Source organism: Pleurodeles waltl, chromosome 6, assembly GCF_031143425.1.
Source record: "Pleurodeles waltl isolate 20211129_DDA chromosome 6, aPleWal1.hap1.20221129, whole genome shotgun sequence".
Taxonomy (NCBI): domain Eukaryota; kingdom Metazoa; phylum Chordata; class Amphibia; order Caudata; family Salamandridae; genus Pleurodeles; species Pleurodeles waltl.
In genome coordinates, this window is record NC_090445.1 from 844,332,260 (window position 1) to 844,350,038 (window position 17,779).

General features: G+C 45.4%; 1 protein-coding gene across 2 annotated transcripts in view; it reads left to right on the top strand.

The window, feature by feature from the left end:
• DPCD (deleted in primary ciliary dyskinesia homolog (mouse)) overlaps positions 1 to 17,779 on the top strand; it is a 94,842-nt gene that overhangs the window by 2,370 nt on the left and 74,693 nt on the right. Inside the window, exon 1 of one of the 2 annotated variants that reach the window (XM_069239563.1) lies at positions 16,601 to 16,646. The exons of the other annotated variant lie outside the window; for it this stretch is intronic. Within the exon in view, the coding sequence (XP_069095664.1) occupies positions 16,616 to 16,646 (31 nt within the window). The 5' untranslated portion in view covers positions 16,601 to 16,615. Of the gene's footprint in view, positions 1 to 16,600; positions 16,647 to 17,779 lie in introns of those variants that run through there. 2 annotated transcript variants of the gene reach the window in all.

Below are 17,779 nucleotides of genomic sequence, written 5' to 3' on the forward strand. Positions count from 1 at the left end.
TCCATGTCCCATATTACTATGAGTCTGCAAACTGAACCAAATGGAACCCTTTACACATTCCATTTTCATTGTAGCAGGGATGAGCAGTGGCAGGCTTCTCAGACAGGTAATGTTGATTTCCTGATCTTTATTCTGGCAAGCAATGAATACTAAGCTAAAAAATGATACAGATCTCACGGTACAAGCTGAGCCTGTTATCAAATACTGTCATACTGGGCACATATCGTATGTTAAAGCAGGCCCTATATTAAAATTACTATGCCCTCTATGTGTAATAATACATTGTGTTAATACATGCAGGGGAATGTAAGATGTGTGGATCAGGAAGGTTCAGAAGTGAAGTTTGGGAATGTCTTGCTGCACATAAGGGGAAAGGAGCCAGTGAATGACACTATACTACTGCTATGTAAATGGAATTGAAAGGGTTGAGATAGGGCGTGATGCCTTCTGACGTAATGTTACAAAAGGTGCAGCACATTTTAACGTGCAGGGGTATTTTGAAAGGAGGAAGTGGTTAGCCAAGGTCCAATATGGACGGACCAAATGTGGCTAGTAAAGGAGTGCTGGTAGAGAAAATGTATTTAATTAATTAATTAATTAATTTTTTTACAAGTAGGCAACCCAAATGTGGTTTTTAATAGCTCATGTAATTTTAAGGGCTTTTGGCTCAAAGTTGCTGTGAAGAGGTGTGTGTTGCCTGTATAGTGGATGGAAGTTCAGAAGTTTCCCAATGAGTTTGAGAGAACAAATGGAATGAGAAGTTGATGGGCTGTGTGCAACTGTGGTGATTTAAACGAAACAAGTGTCAAAGTGGGCATTATCAGTTGATTGTGACTCCAAACGAGGTGACTCAATAAAATGTGGCATGGCTTTGATGGCCATTAGCAGTAGATTCTGGACTGACCAACAGCTCCTGTCAGATATTTGTGAGAAAGTGGTATTCATAGGAAATGTAGAGAGGTTTTTAACATTCATTATGTAGGTAATATATCATACAATTCTACTCATCCCATCACCAGATCATCTCCATTCCTCTATGACCCCGTGAATGTGTATGAATTGAAGCACATAATATTTGTGTTGCCATCAGTCTTTTCAGTGTTTCAAAGTGTGAATAATAGGATCTCTGGTTGGATGATAGGCTATGAACTGTTTTCGGGCTGTTATCTTGGTATATGGGGCAACCAATGAAGAACATGACATGATATTACAAAGGATGCTTGCGGTATTGGATCATTGTTTATGGATATTAAGAAGGACAAGTACGAAATTTGGTATATTAGTGATACCATTACCCCAAAAACAAAATTGGTGGAATCTGTAATGATACCTCTGTGTTTATTTTTTTTACAGCAAATCCTGTGTTATGTGCAATTTACTTAAAAAAAGAGTGCAAATATGTTTGGAGCTAGTCCCAAAAGAACTTTGTTTTCATAAAAAATGGGACCAACAGTGCTGCACCTGCTCCTTGTTAGCACTCTTTTTTTTTCATGAAAGATTTCTCATTCTCATTCCAGTGTTGCTGTACAGAGATGAGAGGGGCACTTCTGAGAAAAGCTTATCAGAGTGAGGAAGTACTCATCTTACAAGGGAGAGTAGCATACTGGACATGTTGCACCAGTCCTCCCCAGGCATTATGATAGTTTCTCATCCAGCCAGTGCTGTAACACATGATTCACAGTTATCACCATTCTTGGAAAGATCCATCATTGGTTGTCACTTATTTCAATGCAATCACTTAAGCAACATATAAACACTCAGAATTGAAGAAGTAGTCTCCCATTAATTAACTATCTTGTTTGTCTCAGGAGCTTTGAAGGAGACAGGAAAACTATTCAGTAATGGAACATAAGTCGTTAGCTGTGTTGTAGGATCTCAAGACATTTCATGACACCTTTGAGGTAACAGTATTATATTAGGACAAAACACAAATAGTGTATCTGTTTTCCATCAACTTGTTGGGTTCAATCTTCTCAAAGATTGCCCGATCGTGGGTGTAATAACAGGATTATAGAGGATGTTTTGAGAAAAGATAATTGAAAAGGAGGCTTACTATCGTGGGTGGAGGTATAGGGTGAGAATGGTGAAGAGAACAGGAGAGGGAGAGAGTGAAACAGTATGTCTGGCATCCTCAATGAGGCTTTGGGGTGTCTGTTTCCCAGGGTGAGTGAAGGGGAGCGGTAAAGTAGGAGGTAGGAAAGCCAAGTGAGAGAAGCAATGGGAAGCGCTGTTATTTATTGAGAGATTAACTGAGTGTGGGTGTATTATGAGCCATGCACGGCAGACAGTGGGTACCTCTGAGAAGTGTGTGGCCCATGCTGCTAGAGGTGGATCATCAAGGTCATTTGTGTCGGATCATTTCCAGTAGTTATTTGAGAAGTCAGAAGTGATGGGCCTCAATGATGGAATTTATTGTCAAGAAGTCATGTGCATTACAGGTAGTGATAATCTTTGTAAGTCATTTGTGCAACCATGCTGACCTCTTATGTGCCCTGATAAACTGTAAAGGAAGGTAGCAATCGATATCATGGAGTTGGTAACTCTGGTTGAAAGAGATCATAGGTAATTATTTTATCAGTTATATTATTTAGAAAGCGCACACATCAGCCCCCAAAGTGACATCCCAGTGCTAAAACCAATGCAAAGAAACTCTGCAAGTAGATGCCCCTAACGTGGAGACAGACCGCTTTTCAGGTGCTTAGAGAAAACAAAAGAGGTCCTCTATAAAACACATTTCCAAGTGAAGAGAATTCCAGTAAAGTGCCGCCAGATGACCAAAAGAGCGGTCACCCAACCTGGCTTTCATAATCCGTGTGCTGTGCATCAACGTTTGATGGGAAGAGTGCAGCGCTCTACTGGGTTTGTAAAAATCCACTTTGCCACTATCTATACCTGGCCTTGACTCGTGGAGTGACTTATGCACATAACAGAGTAGTTTAAACCTGGCTCTTTTCCGTATTGGAAGCCAGTGCATCTGATTGAGGCAGGCTGATACTGAGCTTGTTTTGGGGCTATTAAAGATCAGTCTAGCTTCTTCATTCTGTATGAGCTGCAGGCGGCTAACTAGATAATCGTCCATCCCTAGATATAAGGCATTGCCGTGGTCCAATCTGCTCAGAATAAAAGCCTGGTTAACTGTTCTACGCCAGCCTAAGGGAGTCCATCTGAATAACTTTCTCAACATGTGTAAGAGGCCAAAACACCTCCTGCACATGCAAATTACCTAGTCTAGCATAGAAAGGGAGTCGTCCAATACGACTCCCAAATTCTTGGTAGCTCTCCTGGGTAATAGAGCCACGCCAAAAGAGGTGGGCCATAAGGTATTATTCCAAACTTTGTCTGCCCCTCCAAAGAGCAGAACTTCAGTGTTTCCTGTGTTCAACTTTAGAAAATATGAACGCATCCAGCTAGCCACGTCAGAGAGATAGCCCAAAAGATTCTAACAAGTTTGAGGCTGGCTCTTGTCAATGGAGATAAGCTGGATATCATCCGCATAAGAAAATGTCTTGAAGCCTCAAGACTTGACAATATTTACCAGGGAGGCGATATAGATATTGAACAGAGACGGGCTTAGGGATAAGATCCCTGTGGTGCCCCACAGTTGAGCTGTGAGGGAGTGCATTTAAGCAGAGCCAGATAAACAGAATGAGATCTGTTGGCAGGAACGCTCCAAACCATTGTAGAGTGGTAGAATACAAGTCTGCTTCATAAAGCCTGCAAACTAGCTGGAAGTGTGACATAGTATCAAAAGCAGCAGACCAATCTAATTAATAAGAGCAGGGCAACAGCCTTGCCTTGATCGGCCTCTGATATAATCTGTCCAGTACCGCCAGCAGAGTAGACGCCGTAGAGTTGTTGGCTCTGAAGACCATTTGGGGCATGTCCAGAATGTTATTAACTTCCAAAAACAGCGATAGCTGAGCATTGACTACCCTTTCCAAAACTTTTGCCATATATGGCAAAAGAAAGATAGGGCGGTAGTTGGAAAGAATGGCAGCTTTCGCTCCAACCTTCTTTAATAGAGGCAACACAAGAGCAGATTTCCAAAATGATGGGAAGCTGCATTTTGCCAGAAGGACTTAAACAGCCAGGTAATGTAGGTGCTTAAAACAGGAGCTAACCTGGAGAAAATAAAATGAGGACAAGAACCCAATGGTGAACCTGATGTTACCACCTTTCATGTCCTGTTGATAGTAGATTATCACTTTAGTGACTGGAGGTTGAATTTGTACAGATGGTGACCTCCAGGAAACTAATAGAGTTCCTTGATGACACTTTCAAAATGGAAGGTTTTCCAGCAAAATTGGCAACAAGCTACTGGGCACAGCTGTGTTGGAGGGAGATGAATGCATATTTAACCTCTTCGCTGCCAGGCCTTTTCCCCCTCCTGTGCCGAGCCTTTTTTTGGCTATTTGGAGCAGTTCGCGCTTAGGCCCTCATAACTTTTTGTTCACATAAGCTACCCACGCCAAATTTGCGTCCTTTTTTCCAACATCCTAGGGATTCTAGAGGTACCCAGACTTTGTGGGTTCCCCAGAAGGAGGCCAAGAAATTAGCCAAAAAACAGTGAAAATTTCGTTTTTTTTTCAAAAAAATTGGGAAAATGGGCTGCAGAAGAAGGCTTGTGGTTTTTTCCCTGAAAAGGGCATCAACAAAGGGTTTGCGGTGATAAAATCACCAGCTTCCCAGCTTTCAGGAACAGGCAGCCTTGAATCAGAAAACCCAATTTTTCAACACAATTTTGGCATTTTACTGGGACATACCCCATTTTTACGATTTGTTTGTGCTTTCAGCCTCCTTCCAGTCAGTGACAGAAATGGGCATGAAACCAATGCTGGATCCCAGAAACCGCAACATTTTTGAAAAGTAGACAAAAATCTGAATTCAGCAAGGGGTCATTTGTGTAGATCCTACAAGGGTTTCCTACAGAAAATAACAACTGAAAAAGAAAAATATTGAAATTGAGGTGAAAAAAACATCAATTTTTCTCTACGTTTTACTCTGTAACTTTTTCCAGCAATGTCAGATTTTCGAAAGCAATATACCGTTACGTCTGCTGGACTCTTCTGGTTGCGGGGATATATAGGGCTTATAGGTTCATCAAGAACTCTAGCTACCCAGAGCCAATAAATGACCTGCACCCTGCAGTGGGTTTTCAATCTATGCCGGGTATACAGCAATTCATTTGCTGAAATATAAAGAGTAAGAAATAGCTATCAAGAAAACCTTTGTATTTCCAAAATGGGCACAAGATAAGGTGTTGAGAAGCAGTGGTTATTTGCACATCTCTGAATTCCGGGGTGCCCATACTAGCATGTGAATTACAGGGCATTTCTCAAATAGACGTCTTTTTTACACACTGTCTTACATTTGGAAGGAAAAAATGTAGAGAAAGACAAGGGGCAATAACACTTGTTTTGCTATTCTATGTTCCCCCAAGTCTCCCGAAAAAAATGATACCTCACTTGTGTGGGTAGGCCTAGCGCCCGCAACAGGATATGCCCCAAAACACAACGTGGACACATCACAGAAAACAGAGGTGTTTTTTGCAAAGTGCCTACCTGTAGATTTTGGCCTGTAGCTCAGCCGCCACCTAGGGAAACCTACCAAACCTGTGCATTTCTGAAACCTAGAGACCTAGGGGAATCCAAGATGGGGTGACTTGTGTGGCTCGGACCAGGTTCTGTTACCCAGAATCCTTTGCAAACCTCAAAATTTGGCTAAAAAAACACATGTTCCTCACATTTCTGTGGCAGAAAGTTCTGGAATCTGAGAGGAGCCACGAATTTCCTTCCACCCAGCGTTCCCCCACGTCTCCCGATAAAAATGATACCTCACTTGTGTGGGTAGGCTTAGCGCCCGCGACAGGAAACGCCCCAAAGCGCAACGTGGACACAGCCAAATTGGTGAAGGAAAACAGAGGTGTTTTTTGCAAAGTGCCTACCTGTAGATTTTGGCCTGTAGCTCAGCCGCCACCTAGGGAAACCTACCAAACCTGTGCATTTCTGAAAACTAGAGACCTAGGGGAATCCAAGATGGGGTGACTTGTGTGGCTCGGACCAGGTTCTGTTACCCAGAATCCTTTGCAAACCTCAAAATTTGGCTAAAAAAACACATGTTCCTCACATTTCTGTGGCAGAAAGTTCTGGAATCTGAGAGGAGCCACGAATTTCCTTCCACCCAGCGTTCCCCCACGTCTCCCGATAAAAATGATACCTCACTTGTGTGGGTAGGCCTAGCGCCCGCGACAGGAAACGCCCCAAAGCGCAACGTGGACACAGCCAAATTGGTGAAGGAAAACAGAGGTGTTTTTTGCAAAGTGCCTACCTGTAGATTTTGGCCTGTAGCTCAGCCGCCACCTAGGGAAACCTACCAAACCTGTGCATTTCTGAAAACTAGAGACCTAGGGGAATCCAAGATGGGGTGACTTGTGTGGCTCGGACCAGGTTCTGTTACCCAGAATCCTTTGCAAACCTCAAAATTTGGCTAAAAAAACACATGTTCCTCACATTTCTGTGGCAGAAAGTTCTGGAATCTGAGAGGAGCCACGAATTTCCTTCCACCCAGCGTTCCCCCACGTCTCCCGATAAAAATGATACCTCACTTGTGTGGGTAGGCCTAGCGCCCGCGACAGGAAACGCCCCAAAGCGCAACATGGACACATCACATTTTTTCATTGAAAACAGTGCCTACCTGTAGATTTTGGCCTCTAGCTCAGCCGGCACCTAGGGTAACCTACCAAACCTGTGCATTTCTGAAAACTAGAGACCTAGGGGAATCCAAGATGGGGTGACTTGTGTGGCTCGGACCAGGTTATGTTACCCAGAATCCTTTGCAAACCTCAAATTCTGTCTAAAAAAACACATTCTCCACACATTTCGGTGACAGAAAGTTCTGGAATCTGAGTGGAGCCACAAATTTCCTTCCACCCAGCGTTCCCCCAAGTCTCCCGATAAAAATGATACCTCACTTGTGTGGGTGGGCCAGGTGCCTGCAACAGAATAAGGCCCAAAACTTGTAGAGATAGAGGGGATAGCACAGCAAGTTTATAAGGACATATTCTTTTATACATCTTTAGACTGACTCTGCTTTGGGGACCCACATAAGTGAGGTGTCATTTTACTTAGGAGGCTGAGGGGAACACTGGGGAGTAGGAATTTTGTGCTGGAGTGGTGATCCTACGAAGAAAAGTCAGGAAAATATGCTTTTTTTAAACACATTGAGGTTTACAGAGGAGTCTGGGTAAGAAAATGTTGGGGGATCCACGCAAGCCACACCTCCCTGGACTCCTTGGGGTGTCTAGCTTTATAAAATGTCTGGGTTTGGTAGGTTTCCCTAGATGAAGGCCGCACACAGGACCAAAAACATAGGTGCCCTCTCCCCCCCAAACACAGGTAGTTTTGTAATATATCGTTTTGATGTGCCCACATACGTCCGTGATGTGCCAAACACTAAAATTTTGAAAAGAAACACAGTTAGGTTATGTGAAAAAGACCCCTCACCCACCAACCAAGTTGGTGGCATGCTTCATCATCGGGGTCCCACCTGAGGCACCTAGCGTGTCACAGGTGTGCTGCGACGCCTGATTACAGCGGAGCAGTTTTTGTCATTTTTACCACACATACTGGTTGGATTTGGCACGAGGGTGAGTGATGGTTCAGTGGATCAAATTTTACTAACAAGAGCTTTCACAAAAATGAAATGCACTGTTAGTAACTGAAAGGCAAAAAACTGAACCAATGACTCACAGCTCGTGAGCTGTAAAGCCGCGACAAGGCACCAACCGCTTTACAGTCCATTCACACAACTTTCATACATGACACACACAAGGCCATTCACACCGCCAGCCACGGGCACAGCACATTACAACACTCACATCGACAGACAGCGCCACTCAAGGGCCCATCACTTACATACGCCCACGTGCCTGATACAACAATCACACCAGCTGATGGGAGTGTGTGGACTGGTGTTTGGCTGGCAGTGTGTTGCAGTAGCCAACAGCAAGTCAATATGTACACTCTCAGCCAAGCCCCACTCCACCCACAATGGCATCATTTTTTTTTTTTTTTTTTTTAACAGAGGAACCCCTAACTAAGTAGAAAGAATTACAAAACTACAAACACAAAAGCTCTAACTAAGAACATGACAGAAATGCTAACCATGAAACTAAACACATGAAAATACAAAACAGACATGAGTTTACACTCATGGTTGTTCCCAGAAATTCTTCTGGGTGTGGTAATTCTTAAAACACGCACCGACACACAGCCCAGGCTTTGAAGGACAATCCGGGCAGTACATTCGAGACTCCCTCCGGATACCTCTTCGAAAACACACTCTACATTTCTTAGCTGGAAAGTCTTTTTTGGGTGTGGGAGGAATGTGCTCAGCAAAGTGGCGATCTTTCAATCTAGCCACATCCTCCACCACTGCTTCTCTAGGAACTCTGGCCTGTTCCACCACAATAAGGCTCTCTATCACTGACTCCTGAAATTTCACAAATGTCATCTTTGACTCTGGAGACCTATCCCTAAACACAATAAAAGCATTGAAGGTTGCTAAGTGGAAGAGGTGAAGTGCTAACTTCTTATACCAAACGTAAGACTTACGAATAGCAATATAAGGTTCCAACCTCTGGTCAACTCTATCTACACCTCCCATGTGCTTATTATAATCTAAAATGCACACAGGTTTGCGCACTTCAGCAACCTGGCCCCAAACAGTCACAGGGGAAGTACTCTCATCATGGATGGTACTTAGCATGTAGACATCCCTCTTATCTGAAAATTTCAAAGCTAGCAGCTCCTCGTTCCGCAAGGCACAGCACTGTCCTCTCTCAAGTTTTTTACAGACAAGCTCCCTTGGATAGCCTTTCCGGTTAGAACGGATTGTGCCACAAGCAACTGTGTCCACTCTAAACAATTCCTTGAACAATTGCACACCAGTGTAGAAGTTATCTACATACAAATGGTGACCTTTGTTGAACAGTCGTCTACCAAGATCCCACACAATTTTCTCAGTAACTCCAAAAGTGGGAGGACAACCAGGGGGGTCAATATTGGAATCCCTACCAGTGTACACACGGAAACTATACACATATCCTGTCCTACTTTCAGACAGCATATACAATTTAATTCCATATCGTGCCCTTTTGCTAGGAATGTACTGCCTAAAAACCAAACGACCCTTGAAGAGGACCAAAGACTCGTCCACACTTAACTCTTTGCCTGGAACATAGACCTCCGAAAACCGATCTACAAAATGATCAAGGACAGGCCTAATCTTAAAAAGACGGTCAGAAGCTGGGTGATCTCGTGGCAAGGCTACTGCATTGTCAACAAAATGCAGCATCCTAAGAAGAAGCAAATACCGATTACGACTCATGGTCGCTGGAAATATAGCTGTTGCCATCAAGGGACTAGTAGACCAATAAGAAGCCAGTGACAGCTTCCTTATCAACCCCATCAAAAAAGTCAAACCCAAAAACTTTTTTAACTCCTCCAAATTAGTGGGAATCCACTGGGCAGCTCTAGAGTGTGGCCTAAGTCTAGCAGCGTTGTCCCTCAAATGCTGCTCCGCATACAAATTAGTCTGCTCAACAATCTCTTCCAAAAACACATCATCCATGAATAACTCAAAGAAATTGATAGGCATAAAGTTCTCTGTATTGGCGTTACACCCCGGGAGACCAGTAAAGGCAGGCAACTCTGGCTGCTGCATGTTTGGGGCAACCCAGACATCAGGTCTTATAACGGGAAACCTTTCAGCCCCAGGTTGCTGCACTATTGGCACATCAATGTCCTCCTCTACAACAGGCCCTTCATCTGCACTGAGTGTGGCTTCATCATCAGAAGATTCCCCTCAAAGAGAAACATCACTGCCAGAATCTCTGACTTCCTCCTCTGCCTCAGATGCAGAGTCTGTCTCATAGTCATGATCAGACTGTGACTCAAAAAGCATACCAACCACCTGCTGAGCGGTCATCCTGCGGCTAGCCATGATATCTCCTGCTAAAATTAACTGGACAAATTCACCACCAACAACCAGCACTGTGTAAGACAAGTGACAAAGTGTAGCTTTGTTAGTAAGAGTTATAAACTCAAAAACTATACCGCTCACTTGCCTGAAAAAGCTTGATTCACCAGCAACTACACAGCAATCACCAATGATATCCCACTAAAAATAAAGAAAGAAAGGCAAATTAGAAATAAGACAAAACAAATATCATTGTGCACAAACCTAAGGACAATTTCACACACAATCCTGCATTTAGTACACCCCCTACAAACATGTCATTCATGCATGGCAACAATACTCCTTTGGTGTAAATTGTTTTTACTTACCTAAAACATGCAACTGTGCAAACTGCAGGTCAACCACCGCCAAAACCGCAAGGAGCCACAGCAAATAAAGCAAAAGCTTTGAACTAGAACAAAAAGGAGGAAAACATTTTTTATCACAAATGCAAAGACTTCTTCAGTTGACAAACACCCCACCATCAAACATTTAGAAATTGGTGCCTAAGTGGATTCTGCCATGGGGCAGATGGGCCTACTAATAAAATAGACCTGTCTACCCCAAGGAAGCCAGAAAATACCTTTAGTAGTGTGTCCCCATGGAGAGCGACCCTTGCCAAAGGGGACAGCCCTAAAAAAAAAAAAGCAAAAAAAAAAAAAAAACACACACAACACTATCCCTGGTGCCTAAGTGGCTTCTGCCCCCCTTGGGGGCAGGTGGGCCTAAGAAAATAGGCCCATCTGCCCCCAGGGGGTGTAGAAATGGGCAACAGGTCAATGCCCCCCTTGGGGGGGCGCCCCGTGACCAAGGGGACGCCCCCCCACAAAAATAAACAAATAAAAAAAAAATCCCTGGCGTTCTAATAGTTTCTGCCCCCCTTGGGGGCAGACCAGCCTAAAAATAATAGGCTGATCTGTCTCCAAGGGGTGCAGAAATGGCCTGGGTACATGTGCCCCCAAAGTGGGGGGCGACCCTTGCCCAAGGCCCCACCCATCCACTAACACACACACACACACACACACACACACACACACACACACACACACACACACACACACACACACACACACACACACACACACACACACACACACACACACACACACACACACACACACACACACACACACACACACACACACACACACAATCCCTGGTGTCTAAGTGGCTTCTGCCCCCCTTGGGGGCAGGTGGGCCTAAGAAAATAGGCCCATCTGCCCCCAGGGGGTGTAGAAATGGGCAACAGGTCAATGCCCCCCTTGGGGGGGCGCCCCGTGACCAAGGGGACGCCCCCCCACAAAAATAAACAAATAAAAAAAAATCCCTGGCGTTCTAGTAGTTTCTGCCCCCCTTGGGGGCAGACCAGCCTAAAAATAATAGGCTGATCTGTCTCCAAGGGGTGCAGAAATGGCCTGGGTACATGTGCCCCCAAAGTGGGGGGCGACCCTTGCCCAAGGCCCCACCCATCCACTAACACACACACACACACACACACACTATCCCTGCTGTCTAAGTGGCTTCTGCCCCCCTTGGGGGCAGGTGGGCCTAAGAAAATAGGCCCATCTGCCCCCAGGGGGTGTAGAAATGGGCAACAGGTCAATGCCCCCCTTGGGGGGGCGCCCCGTGACCAAGGGGACGCCCCCCCACAAAAATAAACAAATAAAAAAAAATCCCTGGCGTTCTAGTAGTTTCTGGCCCCCTTGGGGGCAGACCAGCCTAAAAATAATAGGCTGATCTGTCTCCAAGGGGTGCAGAAATGGCCTGGGTACATGTGCCCCAAAGTGGGGGGCGACCCTTGCCCAAGGCCCACCCCATCCACTAACACACACACACACACACACACTATCCCTGGTGTCTAAGTGGCTTCTGCCCCCCTTGGGGGCAGGTGGGCCTACAAAAATAGGCCCATCTGTCCCCAGGGGGGGCAGAAATGGCCAACAGGTCAATGCTTCCCTTGGGGGGGCGCCCCGTGCCCAAGGGGACGCCCCCCCACAAAAATAAACACATAAAAAAAAATCCCTGGCGTTCTAGTGGTTTCTGCCCCCCTTGGGGCAGATCAGCCTAAAAGTAATAGGCTGATCTGCCCTCAAGGGGGGCAGAAATGGCCCTAAAAGACATGCCCCCCAAAGGGGAGCGACCCTTGCCCAAGGGGGCGCCCCCCTATCCACTACACACACAATCCCTGGTGCCTAAGTGGCTTCTGCCCCCCTTGGGGGCAGATGGACCTAAAAAAAATAGGCCGATTTGCCCCCAAGGGGGGCAGGAAAGGCCAACAGTTCTCTGCCCACTTGGGGGGGGGGGCGCCCCTTGCCCAAGGGGGCACCCCCCCCACATAAATACACATAAAAATAAAAAACCCTGGTGATCTAGTGTTTTCTGCCCCCCTTGGGGGCAGATCTGGCTAAAAAGTAGCCAATCTGCCCTCAAGGGGGGCAGAAATGGTCCGAAAAGACATGCCCCCCAAAGGGGAGCGACCCTTGCCCAAGGGGGCGCCCCCCCATCCACTACACACACAATCCCTGGTGCCTAAGTGGCTTCTGCCCCCCTTGGGGGCAGATGGACCTAAAAAAAATAGGCCGATCTGCCCCCAAGGGGGGCAGAAAAGGCCAACAGTTCTCTGCCCCCTTGGGGGGGGCGCCCCTTGCCCAAGGGGGCACCCCCCTCCACATAAATGCACATAAAAATATAAAACCCTGGTGATCTAGTGTTTTCTGCCCCCCTTGGGGGCAGATCTGCCTAAAAAGTAGGCCAATCTGCCCCCAAGGGGGGCAGAAATGGCCGTAAGTAATTGCCCCCAAAAGGGGAGCGACCCTTGCCCAAGGGGCCGCTCCCCGCATGCCAGAAACACAGAAGTAAAACAAAAAAAACAAATCCCTGGTGTCTAGTGGGCATTCCTGCTGCCCGATCGCAATGCGATCGGGCAGCAGGAATGCTCAAAGAGACACCGGGGAAAAGGAAAAGCCTTTCCTTTTCCCCAGTGCCTCTTTAGCCCCAACCCACCGGGAAGAGGAACTCACCTCTTCTCTCGTCGCCGCACAGGAAGCAAATGGCTTCCTGTGCGTCGATATCCCCATAATGAAGTCATCGCGCGCTGACGTCATTATGGGGGGGTGGGGGGGTTGGGGTGGAAGGGGAAGGGCTTCCCCTTCCATCCCCGACTTTGGGGGGTGGGAGGGAAGCACACAGAGGGAGCGAGAGCGCTCCCTCTGGGCTGTGTGCCGAGGACGTAGTGGTTACGTCCTCGGCACAGCAGCACTGTGCCGTGGGACGTAACCACTACGTCCGCGGCACAGAAGGGGTTAATAGGTAGAGCAGTTTGGCACAGATTCTTTACTTTCAATATTCTGATAGCAAAAGGGTGTGTAGGAAGAACAAATTGCATGAACATGTGCACCTGGGTGTGTTGGAGTAGATGGTGGAGGGGGTGGTAGTAGAGTAAATGTCATTGTTGAGTATGGTTAATCACAGCACAATGGGAGTAAGCCCGTTTTTGCAAATGAGGGGAATGGTACTGTGTTGAAACTGTGTCCAGGGTTGTTGTGTAAAAAGGAAGCTTTAAAGTGGGTTCAGAAGTTTTGTGGAAATATGTAGACTGTAGACAAGGTCTATAAAAAGGTACTTGTTGATTTAGTCAACCTTTGCCATCTGTATAAGGTTCAGTAAATAAACAGTTTAGGAAGAGTTTACCTGGTTCAGGAGAATTATTGGCGAGAACTGCCTGAGTCTACCTGTGAGCCTGTTTGGAGACCCTGTTAATGAAGAAGGTGCTGTCACTAGCGCTAATCTTTAGAGTGTAACACATTTGCATGCCCTAAAGTTAAGAAATGTGTACTGTATATTTTTTCACGTTCTTCCTTCTGCTTGAATTAACGTACACTGGTTAGGGATACATGTGTTGTATCATTTTGTGGTACTTTTAAGCAGATCTTTTTTTACTTGTTGATTATTTATGACTGTGATGATAAGAATGTTATTTCAAATAATGCATCACAAACATTCCTCTTTTAAAGCACAAAAATCAGACCTATGCCAGCCGGATTTGAACATGCATCGCATTGAAAGCACAACCTAACAATTATCACTCTACTAGTATTTTCCTTCTATAAAGATACAAGTGTCTGTCTTGAGCATTAATGTGCAATAGCACAGTTAAATGTTATTGCAGAAGTAATCACTAGAAATGGTCACCAATGTGCTCCAAGTTTGAAAGATTCTGCAAGGCCCATCTAAAATGGCACAGGCAGTCTCTTTAAAAAAGAAAGGTTTTTTTTTTTTTTTTGGGTCAAAACACAAAAAATTTAATCCCCCTAAGAATCAGCATGATTTGGATGACTCATTCTATAGACGTGCGTTCAGACAAATTTCACCAAGGTAACCATGAAGTTTCTGATTAATCATCTCGTATCTTTACAGTGAGACCATTTTTATTGGGGTGATAGCTCTGTATTAACTATCAGAGGCATCATTGCTAGAGCCTAACTCTTGATTATCATCATGTGAAACGTAGTTCGTTAATATTTGGTCCCAGTATCTTAAGTCATCTTGAAATCGTCTTGAGGGTTTTCATCTGCATAGGCAAGTGTTCTTCTCGTCTCATCGTTCTACCAGTTTTATATTGACAGGCCACTCCTTTGCTACCAACACGTCTTTTAGCTGAGTAACAATGCCACAAATTTACACTGCTATTTTATAGTGATGTGTGCAGTCACAGGGCACAGTGTTCAATTGAGTATTAAGTCAGATTACACAACGTCTTCAGCCTAGAGATTTTGTTCCAAAACCGGACATATTGACACAGGTCTTGTCAAGTAGAGTCTCATTATCCTAATGAGACTACTGGATTTGGGCGGCAGAATCACCTGAATTGTGGGGTACTGAGTACAATCCCACACCATGTGACGCCTGTTAACCCAATCCAGGTTTTCCAGCCAACTAGCAGTGCCTCATCTCCACCCTGAAAGTGGGGATGATTATGGCAACCGGGTGCATGATAGAAAGGACTCCCCAGGGGAATCGTGGTCGATCAGATCTCATCCCTTTCTCTCAGTTACATTAGTCTCACACAGGCAGACAAACAGAAGCAGAGTATTGTTCAATAAGGTTTATAGAAGTAACTGCATGTTAGATAAAACAGCATGTATTGCAATAACTAGGATGATAAAACACACTAGGAGCAAATTGTGACAAGGAGAGGGAAACACAAAAACAGTCCCACCATACTGTCACTAGGAATAATATATATGTGTATTTCCTACCTAAGCTATGTTTAGAGCACAGCGTGATAAGCCCTAATCCGCCCTCCAGGTTTCCCCCCTGGGAAGACATCATCCCCCATGCCTGAGCAAGGAAGCATGTTGTCTAGAAAGACATCGTCCCCATGTAGGTCAGGGATTTGGCAGTCTAAGCAAGCAGCTGTAGAAAAGACGTGCAGCAATCAGCATGTAGTTGTGGTTATCTGGCTGGAATCTCCCTCTAATGTGTATGGGACAGAGAACTGTTTTTATAATAAAATGACTGATGTCCCAACATAAGGATATGTATGTTTCTGTGAATGTCGGAGACACAGCGTACCACTTTTGCCAGCAACCCTATCTGACTGCAGTTTTGAGGAAATCACAAAGTGAAATGAATGCAGTGCTAAGAATGTAATGCTTTCCTAGGTCAAAGAACAAACAGCTAGAGAAAATCATACAACACCACAAATGTGGCTAATTCTAGAAAAATAAAGCGATGCTGAATAAAATGTAACTGGGCTAAAGTGCAAAACGGCAGGCCTAGTTTGCTAAAATAACATGTCTAAAACATGGCTAAAATAGCTATCCAACAGTCTAAACCGTATGTATTAAATTAAGGATACGATGGCCCATTCATCCAGAACAAGGCAATATGTTTATGCCCATACCGTTGCCAAAAATTGGGCAGGTGAATTTGTCATGTTTCAAAGGATCCTTGCTCTTGTAATCACAGAACTACCCCATTGTTTTGATATTACGTTTCATAACATTAATCCCAGAATAACTCCAAATCTGCAGAGTACTGCGTAAGGGAAGTTTCTTTACAATTTTATCTGAATCTAGACTCCATAGTGTCGGCATATAAACTATCACACAAAAGCAGATTTAATGCCAAAAATAAACAGACATTGCGATGGTGCTGGGCAGGGGTGTTGTGTAGCCATTTTAGCCATAGCTCCATGCACGTTATTCTAACACACTAGGCCAAGCCGCTGTGCACCTTAACCTAGATATATTTTATGCGGCTTCATTTTATTATTATTACAATAGCCACTTTTACAGTCTTGTTTTATTTTCTGTTTATCTAACTGTTTTTGCCTAGGCCAGCACTCTGTTCTCAAACAAGACATTCTTGATCACTCTGTGCTTCTTCCAAGGCTACAGCACGGTACATTGCCGGTGAACGTGGCAGAAGTTTAGTCTCCAACATTCGTAGAAAACACACATCCTTATGTAGATACATTTTTCTCAGAACATCAGCTGTGTTGTTATAAAAACACTTCCTTTTCCCTTACACGTTAGAGGGAGATTCCAGCCAGAGAACCACATCTGTATGCTGATTGCCGAATGCTTCGCTACAGATGCTAACGCAGACCGCAGGCCTTTGCTCAGGTATGGGGGAATATGTCTTCCCAGGGGAACCTGAAGGGCAGAATTAGAGCTTAACATGCTGTGCTCTATCATAGCCCAGGTAGGAGTTAGTCTATTGACAATAGTGACAATATGATTGTGTTATTTTTATGCTTCACTCTTCTCGTCACAATTTTAATACTGTCATGTTGTGTCATCATGGTTATTGTAGCTCACGCTTTGCTATCTAAGTTGCAGTCGTTTTTATTAAACTCATTATTGAAACATATACTGCCTGTGTTTGTCATTTATATATGAGACTAAATGTAACTGAGAGAAATGGATGAGACCTGAGTGACCACGGCTTCCCTGAGAAACCAATTATGTCTTGTGCTCGACTGCCCAGTCATCCCTATTCTTGGGTAGAGATGAGGCACTGCTAGTTAGCCAGAGCAAAACCCGGATTGGAGCGACAAGTGTCACCCGCAGTGGGTTAGACTTAGGGCCTCATTACAACCCTGGCGGTCAACGACCGCCAGGGTAAAAGTGGCGTTCGTACCGCCAACAGGCTGGCGGTACGAATTGGCATATTATGACCGCGGCGGTACCGCCATGGATGTCCCGGCGGTCAGAATCCACCAGGGCAGCGCTGCAAGCAGGATTTTGACTCCCCTTACCGCCAGCCTGTCCGTGGCAGTAGACACCTCCATGGAAAGGCTGGCGGTAAGGGGAGTCGTGGGGCCCCTGTACTGCACATGCACTTGGCATGGGCAGTGGAGGGGCCCCCAGGCCCAGCCCCGTCGTGATTTTCACTGTCTGCCTGTCCACCAGGAGCCGGCTGCAATGTTACGGCTGACATCCCCTCTGGGCCGGCGGGCAGAAACTCTGTCCCAGCGGGGAGGTCCAAATGCAGCTGGCGGAGGCCGACCGCCAAGGTTGAAATGAGGGCCTTAGTCTCCAACACTGCAGGCGATTCTGCCACTCAAAATCCATTAGTCTCAATAGAATAATGAGAGCCCACGCGACAGGGGGACTGAGCAGTGCAGGGCCGTCCCTGTGGCCCCCTGCACCTGTTCTCCACCAGCCTTTTCGTGGTGGTGAAACTGCCATGAAAAGGCTGGGTGAGAACGAGGTTGTAATCCGCAGTGCTGCCCTGGTGGATTAAGATCTCCACC